Below are 24,022 nucleotides of genomic sequence, written 5' to 3'. Positions count from 1 at the left end.
AGTCAGACTGTCAATCCTGTCAATCCTTACTTCAATCACGAAGGAATATTTCCGAATATCTGGAAATCCGTCAGTCCATTTCATCAGTCCGTCAGTATTAATCTTTCACGATCAATCCGAATGTCAATCTTCGACGTGACTGTCATTCCGATTGACCGTGTAGGGTCTGCTATACTGTCTTATACCGACGGCCCACTTTGGTGGGGTCACGTAACTCCATTACCATTTTCATTTCGCCTATTTGCATGCAAATGAAGCGATCCACCGCGCGAAACAATCAGAAACAATGATTCAGAACAGAAATAGACTTATTTATTTATTTGTGACACGAAGATTCTGGCATAAACTCGTCTAAATCGTGTGAAATGAAAATGGTAATAGGGTTACCCGCAAAGGTGGGCCGCAAAAATACATTGGATGATAGATCTATCCCTATACCTAGTCGGTGCTTATACCTATGCCGGTTCTATAAACATAAGTATATATGGTTTTTATTTATAATAGAGGTACTGAGAGGTACTAACAGAAGTAATATGTGCCGACATATACAATAAGTATATACTTATTATACATACTTTATATAGTATTAGTCGCCTCGAAGCAAGCCTTCAAGTGTCTATCACATATACGTAAACAGGAATGCGATACTACTTGTCAGTGTCATAATTAATGCTCATGAAGTTTTCTCGTATGAATCAAAGAAATATTATATTTCCTTAAATTCCTATTACTTCACGATCCATGAAGTCTTTTAATAAACAATACTGACATGTAACATTTAAAAGTGATACACAAGCTAGGTTAAGATTGCATTCATTCGTTATGTATTTAAATAGTTTGTATGTATATATGTGTACTGGTTTAAATCTAAGCTTCTGAATTTTTACAATTGCTTTTAACTGTTGTTGACAGTTTTGTTTGGTATAAAACAACAACTAGATTTATATCGATAAATGTACAATAATGAGGACTCGAAAAACATTTGCGATACTTGGTGCAGGCCTAATATTGGCCTGTTGCGTGATGATCTATTTAATGATGGATCTAGCACTTTTTCCACCCGGACAAGGACCTAAACTTTCTGTGAATGATGTAAGCTTATAATAAATATAATACGTATGTATAATATAACGTACAATTAAATTCTAAAAATATAATCTCATTGTTTTATATTTTCAGAATCAGTGGTTACATTTCGAAAATAGATTAGCCAAGTTAGAGAAAGACTTCAACAAGCATCACGAGGTGATGAACGCTTTGCGAGAAGTAGCTGAAGCGAAGAATTTTGTCCCTATAGCACATTCCGTAAATCGGTATAATCAATCCTTATCTTCGAATTCCTCGCGTTTAGAAAAAGTACTTACATGTAACTTTAATATACAGAAAGTACCGAACGTAGATATACAAATGTTAGAAATGTATAGAGAACTCGAATTTGATAATATCGATGGCGGAGTATGGAAGCAAGGATGGGAGATTAGCTACGACGATAAACAATGGCATCCGAACAGAAAGTTGAAAGTCTTTGTGGTTCCGCATTCTCATAATGACCCCGGATGGCTCAGCACTTTCGAGAAATATTATACGCTGCAAACTCGAAATATCTTGAACAATATGGTGCCGAAGTTAGTGGAAGACAGAAGGCGTAAATTCATTTGGGCAGAAATATCGTTTTTCCAGCTTTGGTGGGAGGATCAATCGAAACAAACTCGTAATTTGGTTCGACGTTTGCTTCACGATGGTCAATTGGAAATTGTATCGGGTGGGTGGGTCATGCCGGATGAATCTGTATCTCATTGGATGGCTCAGCTGGTGCAGCTTACCGAAGGTCATCAATGGTTAAAACATAATTTAGATTACACGCCGAATTCAGGCTGGACTATCGATCCGTTCGGTCTTTCTCCGACAATGCCGTACCTCTTGAAGAATGCCGGACTAGAGAATGTATTGATACAAAGAGTACACTACTCGGTTAAAAAGAAGTTAGCCAGAGGAAAGAATTTAGAATTCCGTTGGAGACAATTGTGGGACAATAATGGGTCAACAGAAATGTTCACTCATGTCATGCCGTTTTATAGTTACGACGTGCCGCATACTTGTGGCCCAGACCCGAAAGTATGCTGTCAATTTGACTTCTTTCGACTTCAAAGTTTCGGTCTGACCTGTCCATGGAAAATAGCTCCACGCGCTATAACCAAAGCAAATGTTGCGGAAAGAGCTGCTCTGTTACTAGACCAATATAGAAAGAAAGCTCAACTTTTTAAGACTGACGTGGTGTTAGCACCATTAGGAGATGATTTTAGATACACTCATTTTACCGAATGGGACGCTCAATATACGAACTATCAGAAGCTTTTCGATTATATGAATAAGAACGAGCAGCTGAACGTTCAAATTCAATTTGGAACGTTAAGCGATTATTTTGACGCGGTCAAGGAGAAGCACAATCTCAGTGAATTTCCTACTTTGTCTGGAGACTTTTTTACATACTCCGACAGAGATGATCATTATTGGAGTGGATACTACACTTCAAGGTATATATAAAAATATCCTTAAATATTATTATATGACTGTATGTATATGTATAAATATTTTAGACCTTTCCATAAACGATTAGACCGTGTTCTATTGAGTTTATTACGAGCATCGGAGGTATTGAATACTATAGCTTGGACTAAAGGCAACGATAAATTAGTGGAAGGAACTCTTGCCCAACGTCTGAGCAAAGCAAGAATGTGGCATTCTTTGTTTCAACATCATGATGGTATCACTGGAACTGCTAGGGACGAAGTAGTCATAGATTACGCCAAGAAGATGATAACGGCTTTAAACAATTCTGCTCATGTGCTTCAACAATCTGTAATACATTTGTTAAAAACTCCTCCAGAATCTACAATAGACGTAGACGCTGTGCACATGACGCTCGACGAGTCTAGGTACGAAGAATACTTTCATGCGCGTTACTATTAATGTATAAAATATTTACTTCTTTCTTTTCTTTTGTCAGATTACGTCATACCAGTGCCGGAGACAAACAAGTACTTTTATTAGGGGACGAAAGTCCTTTGAAGAAAGTTATCTTGTACAATTCTCTTCCGAGACAAAGGACCAAAGTGCAAACCTTGATTGTCTCGACTCCGTACGTCAAAGTCACAGATCGTATGGGTCAACCAGTCCAATGTCAAATTTCACCGATCTGGATCGGTCCTGCCGCTTTAACTACGGCTAGATACGAGTTATCGTTCTTAGTAACGGTGCCTGGATTTGGTATTACGACCTATATAATTCATGCTCTACCTAAAACGTCGTTTCCATCGTAAGATACTTTTTTCCTTAAATGTCTTCTTATCCGATTTATATATTTATTTATTCGTACTGGTCTTTTTCGTTGCGTACAGAGAGGTGCATGTCGCTAACGTGACTATCTACAATACGGATATCAATCTTCGTAAAATACCAGGTTTCGATCAGATTCAAGTAGTACCGAGTGCCCAAGAATTCTCAATTACTCAGAGGCCCGGTTTCTCGGCATCGTTCGGTATATCTGGTCTTCTGAAAGCTTTAAAAGTTGGCAATACTACGTTTCCTGCTCACATGGAATTTGTCAAGTACGGAACCAGGGGTTCCGGTAAAGATAAAAGCGGAGCTTATTTATTCTTACCTGACAAACCAGAACCAGATTTGGTATTTATGGATAATAAGGGTATCATACACTTAATAACTGGACCCATCGTCTCTAAAGTATTTGTAGAGTTAGCCCATGTACGTCATACATGTATATTGTATAATTCTCCTGGTAGCGATGGGCTTGGACTACATATACTCAACGAGGTTGATATATCGGAGACTCAAAATTATGAGCTTGCTATGAGATTGAAGACAGACATAGCTTCGGGAGATCAATTCTTCACTGATTTAAACGGGCTCAATGTAAGCATTTATGGCAAACCTGTATTGTATTTCATTAAACACAAGAATTACTAACAATCGTAAATCGTGTTTGTTTAGATGATCAAGCGGCAAAGGTTTCCGAAACTTCCTACTCAAGGAAATTACTATCCAATGGCGTCGAGTGCGTACATAGAGGATAAAAAAGCTAGACTAACGGTAGCAACAGCGCAACCATTAGGTGTAAGCTCAATGGAATCGGGACAAATTGAAGTATGTACTTCCTATTCATTTATTTTGCATAAAGATCCGCAGTCTAGACATAAGTGAAAATAGAGTGGTTTATAAATGGCTAATATATTGGAATATAGATTATGCAAGACAGAAGACTACTTCAAGACGATAACAGAGGATTAGGTCAGGGTGTGACCGACAACCTTTTAACAAATCACTGGTTCATGTTTGTCCTCGAGAAAAAGAAATCTCCGTGTCCGTCTCCATCACCATCGACCAATCATCCAGCAGGAGCATTATCGCTGTATGGTCATTTAGCTTCAGAAGAACTGCTACATCCAATAATTGCGATGCATCCTCAGAATATTGTAGGATTTGATTTAAACGCGTCCTTTTCGCCACTTCGCTATGATCTTCCGGTAGATTTAAGTGTCGTGAGTTTTCGAGTGTTTCCAATACCTGACGGAGCCGGTAAAGGTATCGGAATGGTTTTACATCAAGTAGCTCTAGACATGTGTTGGAACGATAACTCTTATCAACGATACTTCAACGTCTCCGAATCTGGAGAAGTCGATTTAACGAAGTTCTTGAATTACATAGACGATTGGGTTATTAGTCAAGCACCTCTTACATTCCATAACGTAGGGCCATCTTTGAAATCACCGATCGTTAATTTATGTCCACACCAAATATTACCAATTTTGTTCCATAAGACACAATCGTAAATTTAAAGAGAAGTTAAGTCCTTTATTTTTGTATAGTTCGATACAAAACTAATTTTTCTTCTTCGTCACTGATCCACTGTCAACGGCCTTACTTACGATAACATAGTGCAACAGATCGGATACAGGTGGACTGGTTTTATCCAGCTTATACCTACGACATAAACACAACTACTTAAGCATAGGCTGAATAGCTTGCGATATGCTTTGTACAGTAAACTAGCATAATTCCAAAATTTTTACTGCCTAACAGTGATCTATAATATTTATCGAATTATGTACATGTAAGTAGTTCCAAATTCTAGCGTTCCTTCGGTGACACTGTGCTATTTTAATGAATGTTTTCATAATTATTTGGCTTTGCTTTTTGTTTTTAAAAAACAAGCATTTAAATTACTAAAGAAAAATTCTTTCTCGAAGAACTAAAAGTGTCTTTACGAAAAGATTTTCCTTTACTATAACAAGCGAACATTGTTCCTCGTAAAAAGCATTTACATAAGATTTCGGCACAGTGGCATTAAGCGTAGAATTTTAGTTACAAGGTAAAAATACACTTTCATACTAGTCGTACCGATATCTAAAGACAAAAAAAAACGTGGTAAAAATGTAATTTTTTTACATTTGCAGTGTATATAAATTGTATTACAAAACATTAAAAAATCTTGTCATAAAATTGGAGCAAATCAACTATATTCTTACCATACCTACAAAATGTTTATAGTTGAAAAGAAATATGATTACCCAAGAGAATAGAAGAACTGCATAGCTGAAAGATTATGCTTGAACACAGTTAAAACTACTTTTTGCATTTTATTCTTCAATGCCATAGATTCAAGGATGGACATCATGAATTGACCAAGTCCCTTTCTTCTTACTGCTACTTCCAATTGTATTTCGTAACTGCGTATAACAAACAAATTTCGTTTAATTTTCTTGTAGCTTTACATAAAAGTATGTGTCGAGGTCTACTTACCAATAGAGTACTTCTTCCCTATGATCTATATCAAATCGAAAATGAGAGAACCCAAGAAATTTGTTATTCGAAGAAGCTACTAAATACCAAGCTGCTGGCTCCGTTAATTCCTGTTTCTTTGCAATTGGATCCCAACCCCAGTCGCATTGCTCGTACATAGTTTTCATATTACGCTCCATAACATCGAATATCCAAGATACGCATTCAGGAGTTGCATCTTGGGCTCTCATACAGGAAATATCAATGATCTGACTGTCTCTAGTTTCGTACTTGTGAAAAGAAGTTAGAGATTCTAAAGGATTTATCGCAGCATTCGCTTTGTCAACTAATTGTTTTGCGGTAGCTTCTTTCTCTGCCAGAAGCTGACGTCTTGTTTTTCTTTTCTTTAGAAAAATACATACATGTTAAAGATATCAATCGTTATAACATCGGAGATGAACATTTACAATACCTTCATTGTATTTATATTTCCCGCTTATTTTCAAAGAACCGTATTTCTAGGTTATACTCTTCTCTCGAACGATCTTTCCGATCTATGAAAAGTGAAACCGTTCGAATTAATTTTGTATCTAAAGCTCATATCTCTTTCGATCGCAATGATTCATTCTTAAACTCTTGTTCGTATACCTGTAATAATGAAAATCATTTTATAAATTACCGTAAACAAACACTTACTTCTCGATTATAAAAAAGGAGATCATGTCTCCGACCAATAATTATGAACGAAATTTTAATGTATATATACGTACGGAAGAAGCGAACATAAATAAATAGATTTAAAAAAACATATTCTATTACTGTGGAAACTTATTGTACGATTCAACAGTGCGATGAGCCTTTTGCGTATGCGTTTCGCATTGAACCGTCTTATTAAAAGTATGTATACGTATGACACGCAATGCAACAGTGTTGTTTCTGTGTACATATTCTAACTTATATACTTTTGGAGCATTAATATGTGTATATAACTATAGTGTAATAAATTTATGCTAAAAATTTCAGGAACGATCCAGTTTATTCGATAAAATACTTGTCACGTAAAAAGTTAGTGTATTGTTAGAAGTGTCGCAAGAATCCGGACGATGACTAAATAATATAACAATTGGTTGGCTGCAGATGCATTTTCCGCTTTATCGTTAGTGTTCCTGAAAAAATGCTTTTTCTTTCGATTTATTACACGATCAGAATTGACCATACATTTTTTATCCGTTAGTTTCCAATGTGTTCGTTTATTTTCTTTTCGCTGATATAGGTTAAGTAACTTACTCTCGTATGTATTTAAATATGTATTTATTACGTATTTTTTCTATTTTTTTTTGTATTAATCGTCAACATCAATATGTAACATATGTTGGGTAAGGATGAGTTATTTAGCGATCGGTAAATAACGATAACTTCGATAAAAGAATTTTTCGAATTATAAAATGTATTGTACAAATTCATCTTATTTATTGTTGTAACATTTTTATAGATACACGCATATGTCGTTATAAGAAGTGGCATTCGTAACAACAGCTATTTTTATTTCATTTCAGATATTGTAATTAAAGATTGAGGAATGGCTGAAAATGCTTCTTCGTCGAACGTAGAGGAAAAGACTATCTCCTCGGCTATGACACAGTGTTACGAGAATTATATCATAGTCGACGTTGGTGCCAACCTCACGAATAAAAAGTATAGCAGAGATTTAGATAGTGTTATTCAAAGAGCAAAAGATGCTGGTGTACAGAAAATCATGGTAACCGGTGCGAGTATTCGATCTAGTAAAGAAGCATTGCGATTAACTAGAATATATCCTGGTACTCTGTATTCTACTGCTGGTGTGCATCCTCACGACGCTAAATCATGGGAAAATCCAGACACTTTGCAAGAACTCGAAAGTATAGCTAGCAATCCGGAATGCGTAGCGATAGGAGAATGCGGTTTAGATTATAGTCGTGACTTTTCCGATCCTGAAACTCAACGCGCTGTGTTTCATAAACAAGTAGAACTTGCCAGTCAATTAAATAAACCGCTGATAATACACGAAAGAGGAGCTCAAACGGATGTTTTAGAAGTCTTGAACCAACATAAGAATTGTTTACCGCCGATTTTAATTCATTCCTTTATCGGAACCGCAGAAGAAGCTCAAGTCTATTTAGATCGTGGCTTTTATTTAGGAATTACTGGGTATTTGTGTAAAGATAAATCGGATAGCGGAATAAGACAATTACTGGAAAGGGGACGCGCACCTTTAGAAAGAATATTAGTAGAAACAGATGCTCCATTCATGTACCCTAATACTAGAGCTAGCAAGCTACCCGCACACGTTAAAGACGCTCTCACAGAACGGTCTATGACATTTCTTCATCGTTATTGTACTTTTCAACGTAACGAACCATGTGCCTTACCAGCAATAGTGGAAATGGTAGCAGCATTTATGCAAATTACTCCAGAGGAAGTTGCTTTAGCCACTGCTTTCAATGCTTTGAAATTGTTCGGCTTGAATCAGTAACATTGAAAATTCATTTTTATCCGAAGATGGTGCTATTTGGTGCTATTTAATGTTTTAATTATTCAATTAAGAATATACTGTCTCTTTTCATGATTAAAACCATCATTTGTGTGTCTGTATGTACAAGCATACCTCTTTACAATAACAGTAACACGCATTAATATTGGTATAAAATAGCAATTGCAGCAGGTAGTTCGTATAAAATTTTTATCTTATTTATATGTTAATAGATTTTGCCTTTTATATATATGTTATTCATATGTTCATGTAACAATACTCGATTACTTATTCAAATTATTACCACGCATACGAAACACTTCGATTATGGTAAAATAGATATTTTTTAAGAATACGTATGAGCTATACATAAAAAACCGAAATCATACAACTTTATTGTTGATGTTATATTTTCGTATAAATAAATTGTTACAACGATGTACGATTTGTAACAGATTTATTTTACTCTTCCAATCCCACTGTTCCAATAGTTTAGAAAAATGTGCATCGACACAAACATTAATTTCATATATAATAAATAAAAATGTTTCTATTATTTTTATTTTTATTTCACATTTTACATTTTGATTGGCTCATCGTTACACGATCGTGTAATATTAAACGGTTTAAGTGATTCCTGCAGGTACAATTTTCTGTTTCCCTTACTTATCGTGAACCACTTATGTAAATTTATAGAGACAACGCTACACCCTGTTAACGCCCTTAACGAGGCGACAGTTGTTTGCCATGTACTGTGCTCTCTCAGCGTATACCTACAACTTAACGATACTGGCACAGCTAGAATTAATATTCTGTAAAAAGATAAATATTATTTGTAAGACGTACAATACTTTTACAAAAATTTTGTCGACATGTTTATACCTGCAACATTCTACTGGAACTACTATATCTTCGACATAGGCACTATTATTATAATCATCAGCAACCAAGGGAGTGCCATCCGGTTGTAATATAATAACGTGATCTGAAATAATAAAATTAGTTACGTTTTTGAAACTTCTTTTGTTTATCCATAAAAATTTCTTATTTTCTTACCAACAGTGTGTCCAAGTTTTGTTTTCATATTATGTCTTATGTACTTATTACCTCCTACTACTTCTTTTAAATATCTTTTCAAGGGAAAAATGTTATCCGTTTCCGTGTGTTTTATAATATCATCAATTGCATCCTGACCTAATGTACTTCCTTGATACTCTGGATGCAGAGTTTTAACATACTGATGCATTTGTAAAATATAAAACATTATCTTCCTGTCTAGAATATTATGGTATCTGCTGTTGTATAAGGAAAAAACATGGTCAAGCAGTTCCTCATTATAAAAGTTCAATGAAAGTAAATGGAAAGTGATCGCTGCTGTATAACTAAATGTAGAATTTGTGTTCATGGTATATTTCAATATCAGCGGCGCTATTGTATCCCAGTATTTTGTTTTATAAGAAGATATGTTCATGCCTTCCACGAAATTAACCATCTCGTTGGGTAGGCAATTAGTTAGCGTCTTTGGATCTTCGATGCATTTTTCTGTTATATAGTCTATAAGAAATCTGTTTCCGCATCGCATCGTATTCAGTACCGTCAAAATTTCTATGTCTTTACGAAACGTTCCATTTTTCTTCATAACGGCTTCACATAATACATTTATCAGCTGTTCAAAATAAAAATCCTTCGCTGTACTAAAAAGACAAAACTAACAATCAATTAATGAACTCATAAAAGTCATGTATAATTAAATTATAGAATACTTACTTCATTTCTAAAATTTTACTAATTCGATGAAGTAAAAATTGTATTGTACTATACTCTAACGACTTCCAATCATCTATTATTACATTGTTCACTTTAGTTAAAAGATCTTTGCGAGATTTATCCAGTTCTGGCGTGCAACTTAACGCATAAAAGATTGATACAGCGTCATATACATTTATGTTTTCATTACTTCTACACAATACATTCATAATGTATGTAATTGAACTTTCATCGTTTATATTATGCGCAAACTTAAGCGCACGCACCACAGTACTAAGATCTGTCATATCAAGTTCAATTTGTATTCGATTGTTAAAGACTACCTTCAAAGCTATCAACAGAGCCTTTGTCAGTTCTGTTTTGTTTTGAGTTTGTAACATATTATACAATAGTATTATTTGCAAAGTTGTTAAATGATTTATAGAACATTTTAGTAACTGAAGTAATGTTACAATTAACACAGTGTCGTTCGGAGTATTTAAAGAAAATAGGAATCGCAGTACTTTTATAATATCGTGTGTACTTAAACTTTTCGCATTTCTTTGTATCATTGTACATATTTGTAAAAATTGTTTAGAATCCTTTATATCATCGTAATTTATTTTCTCGTTTGCAAATAGACGAAATTCATTCATATATTGAAACAGTTCGGTATTTTGTGCATTTTCATCATTTTTTTGTATAGATCTTGTAACACTTTCAGTGTATCCTGTTAAAACATCCTTTTGATCTTCGAATTTTTTGTATGCTGAAATATTTCGAAAGCGCATGTATTATAAAGAATCGGTGAAATTAAACATTAATTCATTTTTACCTTGTACAAAATTTTCAGAACTTTGTACTGTACAAAATTTAGCTACATAATTTGATAATTTTGTCCAATTGTGTAACTTTAATGAATTATTTATTGATCGTATTACAATTTTATCTATCATATTGTTTTTTCAGATTTTATAAAATAAAATACATTAATACAGATTTTATGACTGTGTAGGTTAGAAAAATGTTTATAAATCTTCGATATGTATATATTTATTTAGTGTCCGATATTGCTGGATATTGCTCACCATCACTATCGATAATTATCGATAGTTGACACCATCGATAGTTTCCGATAATTGCGGACTATCAAGAATCGATAGTTGTCAATAATTATTAGAATAAAAGTATTATTAGGAGTAAAATATATAAATATATATATTAGATTATCGATACTGTAAAATTGTGTATTCGAGAAAAAAAGATAGAACGTAAAAAACCGCGATTTCTACTTTCCGTTCAAGTTATTAACAATTAAAATCGGCCAATAGCAACGCATAAAACAATTCTGTGTCTTTGTCTTTCGTACAGTACACCTTCCTTTCAATCTGGTTTTACTGCGTCAATTATTCATAATTGAAAAATGCAGTTAAACTTGCACTTTTTTCATTCTTGATTTTCATCATACGTTATTCTGAACAATCAAAAAAAGACGATCATTGAGAAAAGTCAATCATGCGTAATGTAATAATCGAATGAAACAAAAGTGGCGCGAAATGCGGCTTTATGCGAATAAAGACCATACTCTTGCATTGGTTAACCTAAGAATATATTTAATTCCTAATTATTTGAAAAAAAATTGGCCAATTCTTTAAGACCGTAACTGTAACTACTAATCAATTATCATCTTAAAGAAATTGGCCGCGAATAAAATAAAGATACGTATAAAGTAAATATTCACTTTGCGAATGCTGAATGAAAATTCATTGTGGGCGTTCAATGTTGTTATCTATTATGATGTTGACGTATGGTTAAAAGAATGCGTGCATTATTTACTTCTTTATGCTATGACAATTAATTTTTCGAAACATGTCAGAATTCGCGGAGGTGTTCGAAATAAATAAATGTGTCTTATCGAAATTGTGGTACACTTCTCTTGTCCTTTATCAGGAAACTAACAGCGATAAATATCTTTGCTGTCAAAGTGATACCGTAGACTTCGTTAAATCGGAATCGTTAACCGAGAATTCAATGTGAGTATAATAAGCAGTAAGTTAATCAACTAGTCAATTAATACTAAGCAAAATATTTCATTGTTGTTTATTACATTTTTTCAGTTCTGCTCGAAATAAAAGTCAACAATGGATCATTCAAATATTATTGCAAAAACTTATTGGCAATGTCACGTCAGACATAAGAAACGTAAAGAATTATCACGATTATATGCAAATGCTGCAGGCTTTGCAGTTATGTCAAAATATGACAGTATGCATACAACAGGTATTTGAATAACCAATTCATTCATTATAGTTTTGCTCTCAAGTATTAAGGGGTAGTCTCGTTTCTCGATAACGCAAAGCGGTGGTTTGTCAGTAGTCAAAAGTGCTAGGTAAAAGATCGATCTAGGCCGTAGTCATCCTCAAAAGTAATATTTTTACGTGTAGGATAAAATATAAAGCTGCAACAGCTACATGCTGCCAAATAATGCAAATTATGTCTCGTAAACATAAATATAGGACTTTTGAGGACGACTGCAGCCTAGATTGATCTTTTATTCAATTCCCCTTGCAATCCTGGAAATGAGTCTATCCCTCAATATAATTGTTATTACACCATTAATACATTTTCTTTTACGTTTTGTAGAAATTATTGACAATATACGAAAGTGATTTAAAACAAGCAGACTCGGAAGTACTTAAAATACTGTACGAAGAATGCTTTACATTTTTTAAACAGAATATTTACAATAATCCAACCATTGTATGTTGGATCATTAACAAATTATTATCATTATATTTTGATGTATCGTCCACTATTTTTCATAATTTGCAAGACTTTTATGTGTCGCTTGTGAATGAATTATTAGGAAGTGAGTTAACAAAACAACAATCAATTGATAATCTTCTCGGATGCGCATTATGTATTCTATCAAGAATGAACATAAGCGAATCTAACAGAATCGAATGGTTCAAATTATGTTTTCCTACACTGTTGAAAGCATGTAATATCCAAGATATCGAACTTGCGTTATATTCGAGAATAGAAAGGAAACCTTTTAACGCATGGCGTACATTTTTCAATGAAACGTGTGCACATTCTAGAATTATTAAGAATTTGGATGATGCGTTAAAAATTCAAGAAGTATTGTTCGATTATACTTCTACCGTTGTACCAGCTGTAAATAAAAATAATCTTGTGGAAAGAGTAATTAATACGAAACTCCATTGGGCAACGGACATTCTGGTAGGTAATAAATAGACTCTGGATTTTTATGGAAAATAAAAAATTTGTGTATCAATTGCAAGGTACAGGAGCTATATTTATATTTTTCATTAATATTTTTAATGTAGTGAAAATAATATATTAATACTCTTAAAGTTTTTTAATCTGTTCACTGTTTTAAATTGCATCTACTCATTATTGTTATAAATGCATAAAATTCGAAGTCTAGTAATAAAGAAATGAATATTGTACTACTTTTGCATCTAACATTATATTTTTTTTCAGGATATTTGTTATATTTTAATGACCAATAGAAAGTACGATAACGTCTCGTCGATATTAAGCTCGAAAATATTTCAGAATTTCTGGCCTGTTCTGTTATTCAAAGCTTTAAACAATTGTGAAAACGAAGAGATTATTTCAAACGGAAGTCGAGAACACGAGATAATTAAATATTTAAGATTGAAATGTGATCCTGATAGATTTTACGATTCGATTTTACAAGAATGCAATGTTGCACTGAAAAAATGTAATACAGTTGTGGAATACATTATGAATCAGAGGAACGATGTTTGCGGCATAAATAATGATAATCAGAATATAGAGCCAGTTAAACAAAGAATTTCTGTACAGCAGATATTTAAGCTTTTATTGCATTTTAATAGTTTGTCAGTATTGAAGATGACAACAAATATTCACGAGCAACAATATAATGCAATAGAAAACTTGTTGAAAGATCTTTCCGAACCTGAAGATACTTTGTATGCATACTGTAGCATGCTCAGTGCTCTGAAAGCACTTTTATTATGCGATACTTACGATATAAACCAGAGTGTTATTACGAGTCACTTTACGGACATGAAATATTACGTACAAATTGTATATCCGCTTAATCTACGAATAGATGTAATAAAGAATATATTTTCTTTACTGTTCTTGAGACACGAGCACTTCGACTATTCGCAAAAGAATTATGATAACAGTAATACAAGTACCTCGAACGGACAAACAAATTTTGGGAATAAACAATCGGAAGAAAGTTCCACAGGGTTTCTTTGTAATAAATATGCTATAAGAGATATGCTATTTCATTTGAAAGAGATTCTGTCGGCCATGGAAATTGAATTGACAAAAATGAAAAATGAAAACAGATGCGCAGAAACAGATCAAGTTCAAAAAGATATCTCGTCTATCGACGCAGCAATCATGGATGCTAAATGGAGATTAGAACTTTATACAAATTCACAGTTTGTCGAAAGCATTGATATATATAAAGATGCGAACAGACATGTTCACGTTAAACACAAAGTTCTAATGGATGGAAAACTGATTTTGAATCGTTTCAAAGAGATTGTATTTTCTTATCAAAAAGGCAGTACATCCGATGATAGAAGAATTCGATCCGATAGTAGCTCCGAATCAGAACCCATACACAATAGTACTAGAAGGAAAAAACGAAAGAACACGCTACAAGCGATAGATGAAACAACAAACAAGGATACAGCGCACAAACCATCGTTTGTAAATTTTATGTTGGCAACTAAAGAAAGTCTAGTTGTTCAGTGTTTGTGGGAGAGCGATTATATCAAAGCGAACGATATTATAGAGGTAAATCATTTACGTAGACGATATTTATATATTTCTTATCTCAGACTCAAACCGTTCAAATGCGTCTTCTTCGAATTCAGTAGGTTCGTAGGTAATAAATTCTTGTGTTTTCTCCTTTTTCTTCACTTCTTTAGCTAAAGTACCAGGAGGATTAACTGCATAATATTGTTTTGCTAATAAAATCCTTTTGTTCGGAAAGCAAAACTTGCAACGAAAACAGCAACAACACCAACCTGTAGATTAATATATTACTTATATAAATTTTCATTATTACGTTGAAAGTGATCCTGTAAATTACCTTTTTGACACCAACAAGGAATCGCAAGACATACATATATTAGGAACCAAACCTTGATAATTAACCATACTTTCTGTACAGATTTTTTTATTTTAGGTGGTTCATGCTCATAGTTATATATCAAACAGTCGACAGCTTTTATACCATACTTCTTTGATGTTTCTGTACAATTTTTGAAATCAAGCAAGTTTTTTATTGTCTCTTCAGGTGATTTTTCCGAGTGTTCTTCATCGGTATTATTTAATAGTAAACTAACAGTTGTATATTTCCCCATTCGTTCGTCGTATTCTCTTTTAAAGTCTTCATAGTCATATACGTATTCTTCTTCGATTGGTTCTTTTTCTTTAGTTTGCTGCGTAATAGCTTTTATTTCAACAGGTGAATATTTTTCAGGGCTATCTGCAGTTTCTACATCGTCATCAGCGTTAGGAATACTTTTTGTTGTTACCAATAAAGATAGGTCGATAGGTTTCATCTGAAAGAAGTCATCTTTCTCCACAGGAGTAGTTTGATCATCCTTACGCTTCGCTCTAACTAATTTCTCAAGCGAATTTATTATCTTTGATAATCTGAAAGTAGATATACATTAGAAGGACACTTTAATCGCTTTGGAATTTTCATTGATTAATTTTTAAACACTTTATCCAAGTCTTCTTTGAAACCAGCGACAAACGCTTCATTCTTGCTTTCAATAGCAGAATCTTCCCGTACGATCGGTTCAAATTGATTAAGCACGTTAGTGACCTGTGCTTTATTTACACTGTTACGTTTATTATAGTTCTCCACTAAAGAATGCAGCGGTTTGTATCTACTTTCGTCTTCCATGTAAAGTTTCAGGATCGCAAGATCTACAGGTTGAATCATTTCGTTCTCATTTTGTTCGTTGTAATCTTTAGTATCAGATGCAATCTCGAATACGTTTGTGTCCTGGAAAATAGTCTGACTGGTTAATTATAATGTATCTACATGAGTTAATGTATATAAGAAATCGATGATAATTAAGGAAATAGCATTATTTATCAATACTCAGCTTTATATAATGATAATAAATTAACATGAATAAATAAAAGTAATAATGCAATTAAAATTTCTCGAAATAACATGTTTTCTCTTTATATCGTAGGCATCCGACATGAAGAATACTCAGCTATCCGGTGAACTGCAATTTTCGAAAGCGTTGTGTATGTTTAGAGAAAACGTATGTAAACAAGCAAACTCGTTACAGGATAAAGATTCGTTTAAAGAGAACTTACAATCTTCTACGTTGGAGGTATATTCCATAAATTAGCTTATATTACTATAATAAGAGATGTACTTAGAAATTCTATTTTTACAGAACTTAAGACAGGTAGCGCAAGAAGGAATACTCTCTTCCAGGCAAACTAGTCAACTCGAAACTTTCCTAGCATCTCAAGAAATGAATTTACGATTGTTGAGCATGGATATCCTTAGCAGCAACGAAATCTTTGCAATATGCGCGTTAGATATGGCTTTAACTATGAGTCAGACTTATTCTGTTTCAAGCAATCTTTGCGATGTTGCGATGAAATATTTGAGATTGTGTAAAACATTTGACAATACAGAATACGAGTATTTCTTTCCGAAAATTTATCAATTGCTACATGAAAAAAAAGAAGAGCTCTCTGTAGAGAATATACTCTGTGACGCGAAAATCTTATTGAGTATGAAAGAGTCCAAAGCAAGAGAGGACATCTGGACCGATATTGCAATGAAACATCAAAAGCTCAAAGAATCACAGACAAACAAACATACAATTAATAAAATTCTGAAAGATAGCAACTACTTGCCGGGTTTAAAAATTCTGAGCGAGGCGGCTGTGATCCCTAATGATACTGAAAAATATATACAAATTATTTATTCTCATATAAAACTGTTGCACACAATTATTCCAACCGATCATCAAATACTCACAGTTTCTGAGTTGTTAAAGACTCCGTTGCATTATTACTTCGGTTATCAAATTTTCGATTGTCGAATAGAACCAGATAAACTCGAAAGGATTGCATATAGTTTGCGAGTTAATTTAGTATACAGCATTCTTACGAACGCTTGCCCCATAGTTTTGCACGAGCAAAGTATTAAAAAACCTATGAAAAATAAAGGAAATGGATGTATCATCTTGAACAAAGAATTAAGTCAATCGGTAGGTAGGAATTAAAATAATATTCGATGATATTTAATAAACAAACTCTTTCGTTATTTCAGGATTTAAATCGTAATATACAAGGTCCGAACGAATGTGTTTCAGAGATACTAACAGAGCTCTTGGAAATCTTACAAAGTATGAATGTGGATCAGTTTTCCTTGAGCGATGACGTTTGTGAAACGATTTCGAAGCATCCAGACATTCGAAATGTGTTAAGTAAAACGTCTCGCCTTGCGAGACTAGATTTAAGTGAACTATCTATGGGAGATGAAACGTTGACCTTTCTTTTGAATACATGGAATCTTATGTTTCTTCATGCAAGTTTAATCATCTGGGCGGATCATCCTGCATTCAATAATTTACAACAGGCGGTCTCATCGATGTCGATTGGTTATTTAATCGGTGATCTGGGTTTAGTAACACTTGCCGCGCTTAGATCGAAATTACTCAACAATATTATGTTGAGTAATAAATTTTTCATGGAACTCGAAGAACTTAATGAACCAATATGGCAAGATCTAGACATTACCCACGATCCAAAAGTGATTTTTATAATGGCCAGCGAATTTTATGGGACACCTCGTATCCGAGTAAGTTCTCCTTTTATTGTTTATTTCTATTCTATTACATAATATTATATTATATTATATTGCTAGGTTTGCGATCCAAAATCGATAAATGAAAGCTTGAAAGAGGCTTTCCAGGAATATCTTTATTATTACTCGTCGAGATTCGAGGAATCAGAGGAGAACACCGAAAAGAAAATAATCTTGTTACCTGATATTGTACAGCAATATCAAAATTTACAGGACATAGATGATAGCGAAGATGTGTTATCGATCGATGATTATTTTAAGCATTCTGGAAAGAACGTAATAATTCAATACATACCGCCTTCGAATTCGTACAACGTGATATTGAAGTATAAAAGTTTATCCTATACGCATAATGAGAAGGAACCTAATTTGGATAAGAGCATGCAGAAATCTGATAATATACGACCAAGTTTGCTGCAATATTTAGAAAGTTATTGTTGGGTTGTATCTTATCTTCTGCAAAGAATATATAATGAGAATCCAACGATTTTAGAAAACAGTTGTGACAATTTAAAACGCACAGCTTGTCTCGAGAACTTGCTAAGCTCGTCTTGGGTGAAAGATATGAAATCTCTTTTCGAAAATAATGAAACTCTAGCGGCTATTCTTGAAATAATACCGAGACAAAAATTATGGTCGCATTTCGAAGAGACATTAAAAGAAAATGAATGGCACGATTGTTTGAAGGTTTTGAACGCTTTACCAGACAATCTGATCGCAAGTACGGAACTACAATACTTTAAAGATAAAATTCTCAGTTACATCGTTTCCAAAGAAGATACCAAAATATTGCAATACGTATATCAAATTAAAGATATTTATATTTTAAGCCAAACAGTATTATACAATGTGAAGAAATGGAACGTGAACGTTTCTGTAAACGCTTTACTCCATTCGGTGCATCACGTAGATACTTACAAGTTGCCTGCACCCTGTAAATTGCAATTAAAAGAAATCCTACATCGAGTGCTCATATTTCACAGAATGCTTCCGTATTGTACGGTCCATTTAGACAGCATTTTTTACAATGTTGCTTATTGTACAGACGAGATCGATCAATTTCATGTTATCCGATCGTTAATAAGCGCGGATAAATTCGAATTATGTTTAGAATGGCTAGAAAGTCAAGCATTCTCTTTGGAAATAGATTTTTCCGTAGAGCAAGACTTTTTGATAGGCCTCCTAAGAAGTGAATCTCAACCTTTCAAGCAAACATCGAAGGTAAAATAAAATCAAAGCGTTGCGAGTTATGTTATCTAATTTGATTAATGCTGTTCTTATTTTTCAGTTTCTTCGATCGTTACCCTTAAATCAGTCGGTTAAACTATGCGGAACGGTATTGAAAAAACTGAACTCGATCGATTCGATGCAATTCATTTGTAATTATTTGTTAGAGCATTGCAAAGCAACCAAGACCGTCGAATACAGGAAAACCCTGATAGGAATTGAAATTTTACACATGCTAGAGATCGAAGAGAGACCGTTACATATTCATCTTATAAAAGAGCCATTGTTGATGTTAGAACAGTTGTTAATGAATTGTAAATTCGAAAGTGTTCAGAAGATACTGAATAAGATTACGGACCGATTGGCGCAAGTGGACATTTCGAGAGACGATTTCGATAAGATTATAAGATTTTACGCTCAGAAATCGTTAGATTGTCGCGTGTCTTTGCAATGCGATACTGTTGACAGCAAATCGAAACGTGTACAGTATTTGGAAACAGAAAGCAACGAATTTGTTATGCCTATTGTAGTTCCTACTAAAGAGGAATGGGTGCCTAACGATAAGGTATACAATGAAAGTCGCCTTGCGTACTTATAATACATAACGATCAATCTTTTAATTCTTAATTTTTGTTAACAGGCTAGAAAATGCAGTTGTTGCAAAACTGTTATATTTTCCATGTTCAACAGACGACATCATTGTCGCAGATGCGGACGTGTTATATGCGCTCAATGTTCTCAACATCGCATGCAGGTATCCGGTTATCCACCTTCCGTACTGGTGCGAGTATGCGATGATTGCAAACGACTGACAGTACTACAAACGCGAGCATTACAAGGGACACCATCCAGTGCCAGTAGCGAAACGTTCGACTGCTGGAAATTGACGAGAGACGAGAAGCATAACGAATCTATCAGAGAAGAATTTTCATTCGAGTACGCGCCAAACATTTCCTTGTGTCTGGCCATACTTAACTTACATTCCGATCATGAAACGTACACCAGGTAATTGTTGTATTTATATATTATTGTTATCATTATCAGTTCCTTACATAACACGACATTTTTTACATGGCTTTCTAATAACGCTTACAAGGAAACGTAACTTCGATCGAAAGTAATTCTTATAAAAAGGATAATTTTTTGTCCCCTGTATAATATCCTCGATAACTTCTAAAACATGTATCACGACTAGACTGCGGATCTTTATGCATTTATAGCAAAATTAAGCAGATGAAATACAAAATTGTTGAAAAATTTTAAAAACTGAAGATGTCAATATATGATTTCTCCTCTATCAAAATCATTAAGGGAAGAAACAACATTGAATTTAGTTTCTATGTCTTGCAATCGATGCAGACAATTTTTATTTTGCATAAAGATCTGCAGTCCAATCATGACTGTTGGGGACAGAAAAATATACACAATATACAGTTTTCAAGAATTATATTCCACCAAAGTTGCGTAGACATTGAAAGTGATTGTAATACTACAATTATCATTACAGCTTCCTACTAGACCGTTGTGACGAGATGAAACGTCTTTTACAACCTGTTACCGGAGGAAATGTAAATCCAGAAGTAGATCATATAGTGATCATCAGAATGATACGTTCTCTGTTGGTTGCGGCGAAAGTGAAATGTGCCAAACTTGGTTTCAATGCTGGATTGGTACACTGCGATCGTTTTCTGTCGCAAATAGACTTGATCGCCAGTTTAGTTAATTTCGACTGTTTGCATTACATACCTTCGGATAATTTGGATGGGAAAGCCTTGAAAAAACTAAGGGATCTACTGATCGAGAAAGAACAATGGATCCTCGCACTGGATGTTAGTACTAAAGCAGGATTGGATACTCAAGGCGTGTGGGTAACTTGGGGTAAAACATGTTTGAAAGTAGGATACTTTGACGAAGCTAGAGAGAAGTTTTCCCATTGTCTCGATAAAATCCAACACGAAGAATTTGACGATTGGGTGTTCCTATCGTATCCGAAAGATTCAATGACTGAAATCAGAAGAGACCAGAGGTCGATAAGTGAAAATAAAATTAACGAGGGCATAGAGATTACAATGGACGAGTTAAGCGTAAGAAAAACGGAGATCTCGAAAAACCGTCCGTTAAAAGATCCACCGTTACTCACAGAGATTCAACAAATATTAGAGAATTTGAGTACATACAAACAATACGTACAATATCCGCATCAGTGCAAGTCTAACGCTGCGCAAGAGATATCGATCGTCTTCGGATATCTTAAAGTGGCAAATCAGGGGCAAACAACTCTTAAAAATGTATTTCTATCCATGCAACAAATTTACTATTACGAGACTCTTTATTATCTGTTAATGTACGGAAGTTTGAATTCGATTATCGAATTTTTCTTGAAACACGATCAATTCGACGAGTGCTTAACGTTTACCTTAGAAAACGATCTAGAGCCCGACTTATTTTTCAATGGAATTTATCTATACTGTTTGAAGAATGGGAACACCGAGAAACTCCACGAAGCGATGAAAAATAAAGATTCCATCCTGCTGATTTGGAAAAAATATTTGATACACGTCTGTTACAGTTTAGAAAGGCGACAATACCTACATATTCTATACCAATTGCAGCTGTTCATGAAAGATTTTATACGAGCTGCGATGACATGCATTCGGTTTTATCGCAACGACATAAGCAATTATTCAGATTTATGCGCTAAAGGACATTATTTGCTCGACGCCCGAGAACACTTGGAGTCCGAGTTGCAAATCGAAAATCTAAACAGAAAAAGGAAGAAGAGTACGAGCTCCATGCACAGCAATCACGGAATTCTAACAATGGAAATGGAACCTCCCGAAATAGATAAACATATAAACACCATCTCCAGACAAATGGAAATCGCAAAGTTCTTGGCAACTTGCGAGAAAGAGGGAAGAACACCCGTTCAGTTTTTGAATTTGTTTCCGGGCAAGGATTCTGACAATGACAAAGCTACCGAAGTACCAACTTTATTCGGCAATCAGCAGCAGAAAATAGATTTGGCCGTTCTAGCCATTCTCTGCGGGTGCAACATCGAAGAAGGATTTGGGATCGCATTCAGAATAATTCAAGGTGTACCAACAATTACAATTACACACTATATAAATACCTTTTGATATACTATAGTATATTCATTCATATTAGTGATATCGATATATATATCCGTAATATGATAAATACATGTCTATATATTATTTCAGATTACAATCTACCACAACAGAAAGTGTATTCTTTAGCTGGTCATATTTTGACACTGAAATGCGATATTCCTGGAATAGAGCAATTGATTAAATGTTGTCATTCCTCTGGAATATCAAATTCATACATCATTGCAGACTATGTTCTAACGCATTGTGTACAATTATTATTGAATCGGTCGCACGGTGGGGCAGAAGCAGCTGTTAAAAATGATGTACACAGTCTGATCAAACTGATAACCGATATAGAACTTAAAGTAAGATTACTTAGTTACGACATTTTAATCCTGTAAGATTTATCACCGTGGCTTTCTTAGTTATTCGGTAAATTTCATGATTTATAGATCAATGCGTATATCGAGTGTAAGCACTTGAAGACTGCGTACTTGTTAGCTGTTAATCATTCAAGAGCACAGGATATAAGAAAGATTTTGAAAGAATCCGATAGACTTGGACAAACAGCGATTAAAGCAATATGCATAAAATGGCTTCAGCAAGAATCGAAATCATGATGCTAAACTATTTTATAAAAGTAAGTAATATATTTTATGTTCCTCTATTTTTAAAAGATATATGTATAATTGTGTTCGAAGTAATTCCAAGTATCGAATAAGAAAAGTCTCAATGCATTCCGTAAATATTTGTATAATGTAATGTACAAAGCGAACTCATCTTTTCATAGCTTTACACTTTTTAAAAATGGTAATTTATATATATATATAAGCAAAACTTCAAGAGTTTATACAACTAGACAATTGTGTGTGTGTGTAAAGTAATTGTAGCATAGAAAGTGCGATAACTGCAGTGTTTATAAACAATTTATTTAAGTATATGTATAATAATAAATAACATTGGAATAATTAATAAAATATGTCTATTTTCATAAGCAGAATAAATACATCTTTCTAACGATCTGTAATTATAGTGCTTACAAAAATATGCTTGAGGATGTCCGTTTTCCTTGCTCCCATTTGTGCAAGTGTTTGACTACTAAGAAAGTAGTATTATAAAACAATGCTGGAATGTATGTGTTCGTATTAGAGATTCTACATTATAAAAATGATGTATGAACAATTTCTATTACCCTTTACGATAAGTCGCACGAAAGTTCAAAGTAGCTGCAATGATATTTAATAAAAATAAGAAAATGTAAAATATATTTTACAACACGACAAGAGTACCAATTATTCCGCAATGTTTATTTATGATTTTTTATCTTCACTCACTAGAGACGACAGTTTCTCTTCGTATTTCTCTGCAAACACAGGGTCTGTATTTTTAATCGATGAAATTAAAGAATCCTTTTCTTGTTGGGACCAGTTAGTGCTCCATTCCCGGAACAGTTTTATCCGACATTGAAATATGCTTGGAGGTCTATCCGATCCTTCGGCACATCCTAGAGTTTCCATTCTAGGAACTAATCCGTTCACAAGACCAGCAGGCCCGCATTGTTCCAGGAGTATGCTCATAAAGTCACTTCTCTGCATTTCCGACCACTCTTGGAACCATTCTATTACATAGCGTAATTGAGCTTCGTTCGATAGCAGAGCAGACATACTTTATCTTTAAAAAAAAAAAGAAAAACAATAGTAGTTAACTAATTAGCTATATTTGACAGTTATTACAAAATTT

General features: G+C 34.0%; 6 protein-coding genes across 15 annotated transcripts; 3 read left to right on the top strand and 3 right to left on the bottom strand.

The window, feature by feature from the left end:
* Nucleotides 1-409: 409 nt before the first annotated feature.
* On the top strand, nt 410-6,952 carry Alpha-man-iia (alpha-mannosidase 2). 4 transcript variants are annotated; one of them, XM_076427683.1, is made up of 9 exons: nt 410-554; nt 913-1,092; nt 1,180-2,534; nt 2,598-2,936; nt 3,008-3,316; nt 3,399-3,930; nt 4,009-4,161; nt 4,260-6,693; nt 6,820-6,952. In XM_076427683.1, exons 2-8 carry the CDS (start codon nt 964-966, stop codon nt 4,845-4,847), a joined length of 3,405 nt encoding a protein of 1,134 aa, XP_076283798.1. In that variant the 5' UTR covers nt 410-554; nt 913-963; the 3' UTR covers nt 4,848-6,693; nt 6,820-6,952. The 4 variants fall into 4 exon arrangements, with proteins under 4 accessions (XP_076283798.1, XP_076283799.1, XP_076283797.1 ...); XM_076427684.1 differs by having other exon boundaries at nt 443-800; XM_076427682.1 differs by having other exon boundaries at nt 443-839.
* On the bottom strand, nt 4,849-6,580 carry Naa40 (N-alpha-acetyltransferase 40). The gene is made up of 5 exons (XM_076427723.1): nt 6,493-6,580; nt 6,269-6,350; nt 5,818-6,200; nt 5,586-5,744; nt 4,849-4,998 (listed from the first exon to the last, which is right to left on the bottom strand). The coding sequence occupies exons 2-5, from the start codon at nt 6,272-6,274 to the stop codon at nt 4,896-4,898; spliced, it is 651 nt and encodes a 216-aa protein (XP_076283838.1). The 5' UTR covers nt 6,275-6,350; nt 6,493-6,580; the 3' UTR covers nt 4,849-4,895.
* Nucleotides 6,820-8,750, top strand: LOC143210657 (3'-5' ssDNA/RNA exonuclease TatD). Of its 3 annotated transcripts, none has more exons than XM_076427717.1 (2): nt 6,820-6,952; nt 7,353-8,750. In XM_076427717.1, exon 2 carries the CDS (start codon nt 7,376-7,378, stop codon nt 8,309-8,311), a length of 936 nt encoding a protein of 311 aa, XP_076283832.1. In that variant the 5' UTR covers nt 6,820-6,952; nt 7,353-7,375; the 3' UTR covers nt 8,312-8,750. The 3 variants fall into 3 exon arrangements, with proteins under 3 accessions (XP_076283832.1, XP_076283833.1, XP_076283834.1); XM_076427718.1 differs by having other exon boundaries at nt 6,885-7,025; XM_076427719.1 differs by lacking the exon at nt 6,820-6,952 and adding an exon at nt 7,045-7,172.
* Nucleotides 8,751-8,853: 103 nt separating this feature from the next.
* LOC143210649 (uncharacterized) lies at nt 8,854-11,931 on the bottom strand. 4 transcript variants are annotated; one of them, XM_076427697.1, is made up of 5 exons: nt 11,796-11,931; nt 10,076-10,823; nt 9,365-10,002; nt 9,191-9,293; nt 8,854-9,120 (listed from the first exon to the last, which is right to left on the bottom strand). In XM_076427697.1, the coding sequence occupies exons 2-5, from the start codon at nt 10,708-10,710 to the stop codon at nt 8,886-8,888; spliced, it is 1,611 nt and encodes a 536-aa protein (XP_076283812.1). In that variant the 5' UTR covers nt 10,711-10,823; nt 11,796-11,931; the 3' UTR covers nt 8,854-8,885. The 4 variants fall into 4 exon arrangements, with proteins under 4 accessions (XP_076283812.1, XP_076283811.1, XP_076283810.1 ...); XM_076427696.1 differs by lacking the exon at nt 11,796-11,931 and adding an exon at nt 11,143-11,255; XM_076427695.1 differs by lacking the exon at nt 11,796-11,931 and adding an exon at nt 10,890-11,136.
* On the top strand, nt 11,924-23,286 carry Sptz (zinc finger FYVE-type containing 26 spastizin). Its single transcript, XM_076427678.1, has 13 exons — nt 11,924-12,087; nt 12,172-12,334; nt 12,698-13,297; nt 13,562-14,884; nt 16,306-16,452; nt 16,519-17,346; nt 17,409-17,939; nt 18,006-19,166; nt 19,234-19,737; nt 19,813-20,177; nt 20,680-22,265; nt 22,394-22,647; nt 22,735-23,286. The coding sequence occupies exons 1-13, from the start codon at nt 11,924-11,926 to the stop codon at nt 22,900-22,902; spliced, it is 7,794 nt and encodes a 2,597-aa protein (XP_076283793.1). The 3' UTR covers nt 22,903-23,286.
* Nucleotides 14,879-23,946, bottom strand: LOC143210658 (uncharacterized). Of its 2 annotated transcripts, XM_076427720.1 has the most exons (5): nt 17,115-17,256; nt 16,991-17,035; nt 15,822-16,109; nt 15,183-15,751; nt 14,879-15,117 (listed from the first exon to the last, which is right to left on the bottom strand). In XM_076427720.1, the coding sequence occupies exons 3-5, from the start codon at nt 15,860-15,862 to the stop codon at nt 14,909-14,911; spliced, it is 819 nt and encodes a 272-aa protein (XP_076283835.1). In that variant the 5' UTR covers nt 15,863-16,109; nt 16,991-17,035; nt 17,115-17,256; the 3' UTR covers nt 14,879-14,908. The 2 variants fall into 2 exon arrangements, with proteins under 2 accessions (XP_076283835.1, XP_076283836.1); XM_076427721.1 differs by lacking the exons at nt 14,879-15,117; nt 16,991-17,035; nt 17,115-17,256 and adding an exon at nt 23,617-23,946 and having other exon boundaries at nt 15,588-15,751.
* Between the last annotated feature and the right edge of the window lie 76 nt (nt 23,947-24,022).

This window comes from Lasioglossum baleicum, chromosome 7 (assembly GCF_051020765.1).
Source record: "Lasioglossum baleicum chromosome 7, iyLasBale1, whole genome shotgun sequence".
NCBI lineage: Eukaryota > Metazoa > Arthropoda > Insecta > Hymenoptera > Halictidae > Lasioglossum > Lasioglossum baleicum.
Note: the sequence above shows the minus strand (reverse complement) of the source record. Positions and strands in the feature narration are given on the sequence as shown.

Coding starts and splice junctions, on each gene's coding strand:
- Alpha-man-iia (XM_076427683.1), top strand. CDS start 964: ATGAGGACTCGAAAAACATTTGCGATACTTGGTGCAGGCCTAATATTG. Junction 2,937..3,007: donor ATGACGCTCGACGAGTCTAG/GTACGAAGAATA, acceptor TTCTTTTGTCAG/ATTACGTCATACCAGTGCCG. Junction 3,317..3,398: donor CCTAAAACGTCGTTTCCATC/GTAAGATACTTT, acceptor CGTTGCGTACAG/AGAGGTGCATGTCGCTAACG.
- Naa40 (XM_076427723.1), bottom strand. Junction 5,745..5,817: donor AGGGAAGAAGTACTCTATTG/GTAAGTAGACCT, acceptor TGTTATACGCAG/TTACGAAATACAATTGGAAG. Junction 4,999..5,585: donor CAGTTCTTCTATTCTCTTGG/GTAATCATATTT, acceptor TTTATGTCGTAG/GTATAAGCTGGATAAAACCA.
- LOC143210657 (XM_076427717.1), top strand. CDS start 7,376: ATGGCTGAAAATGCTTCTTCGTCGAACGTAGAGGAAAAGACTATCTCC.
- LOC143210649 (XM_076427695.1), bottom strand. CDS start 11,010: ATGATAGATAAAATTGTAATACGATCAATAAATAATTCATTAAAGTTA. Junction 10,003..10,075: donor AGTAAAATTTTAGAAATGAA/GTAAGTATTCTA, acceptor TTGTCTTTTTAG/TACAGCGAAGGATTTTTATT. Junction 9,294..9,364: donor AAAACTTGGACACACTGTTG/GTAAGAAAATAA, acceptor TTATTATTTCAG/ATCACGTTATTATATTACAA.
- Sptz (XM_076427678.1), top strand. CDS start 11,924: ATGTCAGAATTCGCGGAGGTGTTCGAAATAAATAAATGTGTCTTATCG. Junction 12,088..12,171: donor TCGTTAACCGAGAATTCAAT/GTGAGTATAATA, acceptor ACATTTTTTCAG/TTCTGCTCGAAATAAAAGTC. Junction 13,298..13,561: donor ATTGGGCAACGGACATTCTG/GTAGGTAATAAA, acceptor ATTTTTTTTCAG/GATATTTGTTATATTTTAAT.
- LOC143210658 (XM_076427720.1), bottom strand. CDS start 15,862: ATGAAGCGTTTGTCGCTGGTTTCAAAGAAGACTTGGATAAA. Junction 15,752..15,821: donor TCAAAGAAGACTTGGATAAA/GTGTTTAAAAAT, acceptor ATCTACTTTCAG/ATTATCAAAGATAATAAATT. Junction 15,118..15,182: donor TCCTTGTTGGTGTCAAAAAG/GTAATTTACAGG, acceptor ATTAATCTACAG/GTTGGTGTTGTTGCTGTTTT.